General features: G+C 45.1%; 1 protein-coding gene across 2 annotated transcripts in view; it reads right to left on the minus strand.

Moving 5' to 3' along the window:
* cdh8 (cadherin 8) overlaps positions 1-7,684 on the minus strand; it is a 68,396-nt gene extending 60,712 nt beyond the window's left edge. For both annotated transcript variants that reach the window (XM_037246549.1, XM_037246548.1), the window contains exons 1-2: positions 7,475-7,684; positions 3,968-4,384 (exon numbers count right to left, since the gene is read on the minus strand). In XM_037246549.1, the coding sequence (XP_037102444.1) occupies positions 3,968-4,195 (228 nt within the window). In that variant the 5' untranslated portion in view covers positions 4,196-4,384; positions 7,475-7,684. The remainder of the gene's footprint in view (positions 1-3,967; positions 4,385-7,474) is intronic.
* Between the last annotated feature and the right edge of the window lie 540 nt (positions 7,685-8,224).

An 8,224-nucleotide genomic window follows, 5' to 3' on the forward strand; every position in this document is an offset into this window, starting at 1 on the left:
CCAACAACATTGAGTGTACTGAATGCTAATGCTGGAGAAGTGATTTTCATGGAGCGTGGAACATTCTGAATTCAAATTTGCTTTTCTTACCCCATCATTATATTTTGTTGAAAGAAACAATTTAGACGTGACTTATCTGAAATGTTTCTTTGTTTGTTTGCTGTTTCGTACTTTCCTTTCCCTCGGGAAGCCCCGTCAACTAGTGAGTTTATTATCCCGAAGAACACCGCATCACGCCATGAGCATTCCTCAGCAGGATCGATAATCAAAGTCGTATTGCCATCGAGCGCGAATTGATGAATGCTAATGGTTGATTATCAGCGGCGGATGAAAGGCCTGAACAATGTGCTCAGCGCAACTCGGCAGACGGAAACGCAATCATTATCAATCCTCCCTCGCTAAGTGATGGAGCTCTGAAGGAGACTCGGGGAAAGAAAGTTGTGTGAAATATTCACGCGCCAGCCGCCATTAATTGACTACAAAGAGAACAGAAATCGGATTTGTCTCTGCTGCAAACGCAGCGATTTGCTCGCTGTTTGTCTTTTTTGTTCCGAGGCGAGCTTAATGGCCAAACGACACGCGTCTGCGATCGTATTTTGGAATAACAGAGGCGGCTTTGATTGAATGCGAGGAAAAGTTTGCCTAAGAGACGTTTGAACGCTTTGCGAGGCTTGTTTTTAGAAGAAAAGTTAAACCGTGTCGCTGTGCGAGAAGAAATCAAGTCACTCCTGTAACAAACAAAAATACATTCAGGCTATTCTGGCTAATCAGAAAGACATTAAAAGTAATTTCTGTGAAAAGTCAAAAGTTTGGCACTTAACTCCCATCCATAAATTCATTACAGACACTTAGATGTCTTAAGAATGGAAAAGGCAACAACAGTGAGGCCATTTTGGCCAATCAGAGACCAGACGAAAATAATTTCAGCAAAAGTCGCTGTAAGATTATCTTGGCCAATAAAAGGCACAATAATATTTTCTAGGCAACACCACTAATCTAAACACTGCATTCAGATTAATATCGCGTTTAAGGAATTTGAATTAAGTGTCAAAATTCATTTTGGTTTTCTCCCACATCAACGGGGCGGCCATTTTGCCATTTGCTGTCGATTAAATATGACATCACAGTCGCTCAGGGCATCGAAATATCTTGCCGATTCTGTTCGAATGTAATTTTGAGAATGTTCGAATAGATATTTGAATGTATTTGAATATTGTTACTTTACATTGACAGCTCCCCGCTTCCATAGAGCAGAACATTTTGGGCTTGACATCCCGTTGAAGGGAATCATGTCTGGACAAGATATGACAATTTGGCCCTACAACCCCAAAATGTAAGCCCAAGAAGGCCGTTTCTGAAAATAATGAGATTATTTGCCATGTATCAAATACTTCTAACACATGATAAAGTTCCTATGTCATACATATAAGACTAAAATACACTGCAAATCAAACATTGATTTATTTTATTTGGCTGACTACAGCCAGGTTGGCATTGCAAAAGGGGAACTACTGTTTTCAATTACCTAAAATGAATAAATAAAGGTCAAGATATGCTTCTGAAAAATAACACGCTAGACAATCTCTCTCTCTCTCTCTCTCTCTCTCTCTCTCTCTCTCTCTCTCTCTCTCGTTCTCTCTCTCGCTGAAAAGACTATTGTCTGTCTTTCTTGGTTCCCCCAAAAAGAAGTACCACTCCACATCAGCCTCACACTCTGCATCACAATGTCAGAAATACGGCGAGCTGCAGAAGAACATTGGAAATGAGACAAGGGGTGGGGTAGGGTAGAAGGAGGGAAGGTGCTGTCACGCCTCACGGCCGTCCTTCTCTCGTCTGCTTACCTACACACACACACATCCCCCCTCACATTTGCGCTAATGGTCTGTGCAGGGCGAGAAGGCTGTGAATGACACGCTGCTAGAAATCGATGGCGCCCAATCTCCCGCACAGCCGCCGTGATGATGTCGCAAGAGCAGACTGGGGGGGGGGGAGCACGTGTAATTAAAGCTCAGCCCAGGCTGCACATTTTATTACCTCCGCAAAGGCCTGGCAGGGGAAGAGTGTGTGTATGTGTGTGCGTGCGTGAACCAGGAAGTAGAAAACTAACTCAGATACTTTGTATCCCACGTCAGATCATCCACATTTTGTTACAAAACAGGACCCCCCCATCCCACCCTGCCCTCCACTGAGCGCTGTTCTGAGTCTTAATTGAGCGTCACTGAAAGAGGAAGTGAGAGATAAAATAGTCTCGAACCAAAACGTACTGCGCCCCCGGCTCAGCTTTTAATCCTGAACTTAGTCGTGATGAGCACTTCACCTTGCTCTTAATCATCGTCATTATCACCTTGCAAAAATATGCATATTGAATTCCTCCTTCGGTCCATTTACTCGTACCGGGTTCTTGCCAGGTCCTGTTGAATATTTAACGCCAACGTCTAAAGACAAAAAGGCCGCCATGACTACCAATGCACTTTATTTTATCAGCCCCCTCTTGAAATCTGCAGAGGATTTCACACTACAGCCAACAAAACACGAGTAACGCGTACTTATCAAGCTCTTCACTGTGTCCACCTACATGCAAAATCTTGGTCCAGTCTGTGTAGGTGGAGTCTAGTCAGTCGGCTGAGCTAATATAGGTGGCATTAGTCAAGATACAGGTGGCATATCGTCAGAATATTCAGTATGAACTATAAAAATACTCATTTTATGATCCAACTTCATTCCAAAACAGAATTTGTTTTCCTCAAAATCGTGCACACAGCGACGCAGGACAACAACTTTAAAAAAAAAAGCTTTTCCCACAAAACTCTAATTTGAACTCAGGCACGTCATGTTCCCGCTAAGCATCCTTGAGAGTTTCCCACTGCTTAATTGGTTTTGACTTAGTGTTTTAGACAGTCTGGCACTCGTGAAACCTCCTTGGGCTTTCGATTGTTTGTTTGTGACGAGGAGCCATTGTCAAAGTCATTTGAGGCTTCTGAATTGACTGGTGCTAAAAAATTAATGTGCCACTTAACAGCGTTTTTGTGTTTGCTCCGTATTTAAAGCGTACCACAAACCCACACACACGTACACACACACGCACAGGTGCAAGTCCCACAAGGTGGCCAATGTTTAATTGATGCGACCATATGACAACGCTGCGGAGAAGCAACACAAAATGTGAATGACTCCGAAAGGTGAAGGCGCAGGTTGAAACGCGCTAAGATGGGGAAGAAAATGGACGCCAATTGTGATGATGTACAACGCGGGCCAAGTGGAACCGCTATGTGCCAGCCGGGCCGACCGCCCGCCCCCGCAGGTGAAGCCCAGAAACGAGCTGTGAACAAGCTGCTTTGGCCGGCCTGACACCTCCAGGCGGGCCAAGGAACAGGTGGCCCGATCGGCGGGATTAGCCCGAGGTTCTGCCTGGAAAATAATGGCCGCCCTGGAACGCAGGCAAACAATGACGAGTACATTTTCCCCAATATGTCAGATGAAAATACCTTTGCAAAAAAAAAAAAATGAAAATGTCACTTTTGGGAATGCTACCAAAACCACTTTTTGTTGAATGTGCTGTCTTCCTAGCATGTAGCGTCTAAGCTAGCTATTAAACTAAGAAAGAAAACGGTACATAATTATAAACAACTTATTTGTAACTTTTCAACTTTTCAATATCTGACGATAAATCCTTGACTTCATTTTTTGAGAACATAAATCGGCATTTCTGGAAGCGTAAACAATCTTTCGCTACGCTTCGGGGTTAGCCTCGTGTTCACGTCCTGTTTTCTGAAGGACGCTGTGGAGGGGTTTAATCATCGCCAAGAAGCATTTAAGCACTTCCCATATCTTAGCTTCCCCATGACAACCAGAAATTCTCCCCGAGTCCGCCGGGAGACGACGGGAGGGAGAGCATTGAAACGTCCGAATTAATGTTCCCGCACGATAAGCGAGCTTAATATAAACGACGACAAAAGCCGCCACTCACCCTGCCAACCAGGATTGGGTCGGGTCCAGAAAATTCTTCCAGCACAAACATTTGGTTCCAAACCCATCCTCTCTTGGCTCGGTTCAGCAGTCGCTGTCCTTCGCCGGGGCCGGCCGCAGTCTCGCCGCCTCCGACGGGGATCGTTGACACGCAGGGAAGCAAAGTAATCCACACCAGCAGCAAGGACATCCACACATCTGTCGGCATCTCCTCAAATCTCCTCCGCATCCTCGATAGCGTTGGTGTGGGAGGGTTTGGCGTTTGTTTGTTTGATAGTAGAAACTCTCGTCAAGCGGACGGACGGCTCCTCGGATCAGGTCGACAAAAGGTTCTTGGCGCTAAAGGTCACTCGGCTGGGCCTTCCATAGTGGCGAGCGGCCGCTGCGGCGTCCGTTCACGTTAGTCCGAGTGGGAGACCTGAACCAAGGAGGGAAAATCAAACAACTATAAACTCAAAATATGGCAATCAATTTTACAACAATGTGACATTCAATTGCACACATGCAGGGAGGATCTCTCCATTCATCAGTCGCCATTTTTACAATTTGGGACTCAAATGTGGCCTCCAAGTCATTTATGAAAGACTTTCCAAACATTTTTAAGTGTGTGCTCAGTATTTGGCAAGTTGGCTAGTGACACATCTTCTGTTAAATACCATAAAATGAGCCTAAGTGAAAATCAACAAAGTCTATTACGTTCATTATTCATGAGCTCCACCGCTATGCATAGCAGTGTTGCTAAAGGCATGCTCACTATTTGGCAAGCACCAAGTCCCTTTATCTTTTCTCAGCAATCGGTATAATAGAGTTCGGTTTGATGTCATTACAGTGCTTTTATAAAGAACATTTTGAGAGTGGGCTCACTATTTGACGACTGCCTTACGCGAGGCTTTTTCTGTTAAGGGAGCCTAAGTGAGAGTCTAAAACAACTACAACATGATTTATTCATGAGCTACACCGCTACATGTAGCAGGCAAAAGCACTGCAGCTGAAGGCAAGCTCACTATTTGATGGCAAAACCGCTCGGATCAAATAAGCTCTGGCAAGTTGATTGAGTTTTTTTTTTTTTTTGGACAGCGTTAAACTAATTAACGAGCAATTTACAAAGCCTTCGCGAGGTGCTGCTCGACTTGTAAAGAGGCGGCTGTAATACGCCGGCGACCGGAATATGCTTTTTATACAGCGTCTTCTATACTAATGCATCTTTTTACACGGGCAGCACTCTGATCTCTTAATAACACCGTGGATTTAATCAGCAGCTTCTCTCAAATGTCACTTTCATTATTCGGCTCCTCCAACTTGGCGCGCGGGAAAAAAAAAAAAAGGATGAAGCACGGGGGCCACTATTAAAGCTGTGCTAAGTCTCATAGCACAAGTACATACGAACAATCACGCACGCATCTCATGTCATCGCTTTGGGGAGTAATACGGCTCTCTGCGGCAAGGCACTTCCAAAGACAATAAGTGGCAGCCGAGCCGAGCCAACTGCAATATCGTAAAGTGCGGAGTGATCCGTGCTGCCACAGCCGCGAGACGGATGGGACGGTGGATAGAGAGGGGTTAGGGATGACGCCGCTTCTGGCTAAGTAAGAGTGGCTGGTGGAAATGGAGGTGCGGGATACGAAGACAATAGTCTCGGGTCGGTGGTAGAATATGCAGGATGATTGGAAATTATACAAGTGCTGGGTAAGGCAAGCTGGGGCTGGATGCGAGGAACTAATTCCGGTGCTGGAGGCAGAATACGGGATGCAAAAGATGGCTTGGAGTGGTTTAAAGTTTTTTTTTGCGAAGAGATAGAATAGATGCTGGACGTGAGTACAATGATGCAGGATACTATGAAAATAAAATACACTGGATGGAAAATATGAAGTCCAAAAGAAGTTGGTGCTGAATACTGAATATACGTACGGGACTATGTGTCCTGGTAAAATATACGGGTTGTGTTTTATTTATTTATATTGGGAGTGGTGAAGGTTTTTTTTTCTTAGGGGGCGCTGTGATTTGGGGAATAGGCACATGATTTATGACTGGGGAAGGACACCGGGATTGGATGTGAAAACAAGGAATAGATGCTAAATGCAAAGGAGTCATTGGGGATGCAGGGGAAGTGAGAATATGCTAATACGGATGCAGGGATACTGGTGACGGTTTTAGTCAGACTAGAATGAACAGAACACAAACGAGTCACCAGGATACTTCGGACAGAAAGACGGGGGATGCTGGGAGTTGTCAAGGGATACAGAAGGACTTTTGAAACGGGCACGAGTTGATGGAAAAAGGGGAACGAGACGACATGTCAGATGCTGAGGATGTGTGACAACAGGGGGAGCGATGTGCGTGTGCGCTGCAGACGGAACACAGTGGGACGGACTCGAGGAACATATTTGGGAGCTGGGATGGGGATTTGAGAAATGGCAATATATTTCACCTGGAAGAGATGTGGATACTATGGACAGTGCATAGTGGGAATAGTTTAAGGACAGGGGGAAGAAATTGGAATGAGTTGGAATAGCGGGAAATGTGCGGGATAGGGAATGTCAGATGGGTGGGAATTGCAAAGGATTGATAAAAGGCACTGGGAGTGGCGATTGAATTGGGAGGAATTTGGGAAACGGAAAGTCACTTGGAATAGAGTAAAATATAAGTACTGATGGTTGTTGAGTACTAAAGACAGATGGAAATAAATTGGTAGTCATGAGGAACACCTCCTGCAATGGGATAGATTTTGAAAACGGGCATAATTTTCCTGGAAAAAGATCAAATATTACAGATACCTGTGGAAAATGCTGGAGAGAGATGCGCGGGTTGGATGTGGGACGCCGGGGATGGATTTGGGGAAGGAGCAGAAAGTATTTCAACCATGAAAGGTTTAATGGACACTATACTGGATATCATATATTGGAAAACTAATGAAAAATACTAGAGCGCAATGCAGTACATTCTGAATGGAAGGCACTACGGACTCTAGGAACAAATTCTGGATAATGGGAAAGGGCACAGGTTGCTCGAAATGAGGAGGTGAAGGGGTGGAGGTAGCGATTCATAACGGATGGTTGATATTGGGAATGGATGAAAAATCATCGAAAGATTCAAGAGACTGGGGATGGAATTCAAAAATGAAATCACCTGCGAGATACTGTCATTGCAAAACGTGAAGGAATACTATCCGAAGTGTCTATTTCAAACATATCCTAGTGAGCGCTTCGCTTTCAGCACCACGGAGACCGGACAGCTCCCCCGCCGAGCCAATGTGCCCGACGCACTGAAGCCTGTTTGTATTCTTTCTCATTTTATCTCTCAGCGCTCACAAATCTGTCAAGACATCGTTTCAATCTAAAGTTGTGAATGTGAGTCCACGCAAGTAAAAAAAAAAAAACACTGCCTGACATGAAGTTTGAGTGTTGGAGCTCGTCTGCTCGAGCAGCAGGTGCACTCGGCGCGCGCGCGCGGGCGAGCAGGAGCTCATGAAAGTTGCGGCTATCTAAATCACAACGACGGCTTGACTTACTAGTGACACTTGCATTCTTCTTCTCTGCTGCGTCATTTTTCAAGCCCCCTTCCTCAGATAAAAGCAACTCCAGCGTGCACGAGACGGCGGGGAAATGAACAGTTTGCCGCTGGTCCCCGCCAGACCTCCCCTCCCCAAAAAAGGAAGAAATCCTTTGCGCGGCTCGTCAAGCTACCAGTCGGGAGCTCCGACAGGCTCACTGGCCGGATGGAGGAGTGAAGAAGAGGAGTGAGGAAGAGGAGATTGAAGAGAGAGAGAGTGAGAGCTAGAGAGCGACACCCCCCCTTGCTCGCAACCAACCTTCCTTCCCCAGCGCTGCTCATTGGGTCAACAGGCGCGCAAATGAACGCGCAGAGGTGGCGGTGTTCAAAATGAGCGCCTTTAAGTCATCAAAAGGTATCAGTCCACTTTAATGCTTGCCCTTATTTATCGTGGACAAGCTCGGTTTTTATAAAAGGGGACGGGTAATTAGTGGCTGCCAGCCTGTCATGTGCTACACATACACACGCTCATAAACACGCACACTTAATCACTCATTTGGTGAGAGCTCAAAAAATGAATGATGTATGAAATGCAATTAAATGCATATTTCTTCAGAGCTTTTATACCAATGTTAGTATTAAAGTACATAAAATGCGACTGATTTAATGAAGCACTTCACAAGAGTCAAAGCATCCCTTAGCTTTGAAAATGAGTACTATATAATGAATGTTTCATTTGTAGGAGATATGCTGTTGAATGAAATTTTGT

Source organism: Syngnathus acus, chromosome 3 (genome assembly GCF_901709675.1).
Source record: "Syngnathus acus chromosome 3, fSynAcu1.2, whole genome shotgun sequence".
Lineage (NCBI taxonomy): Eukaryota > Metazoa > Chordata > Actinopteri > Syngnathiformes > Syngnathidae > Syngnathus > Syngnathus acus.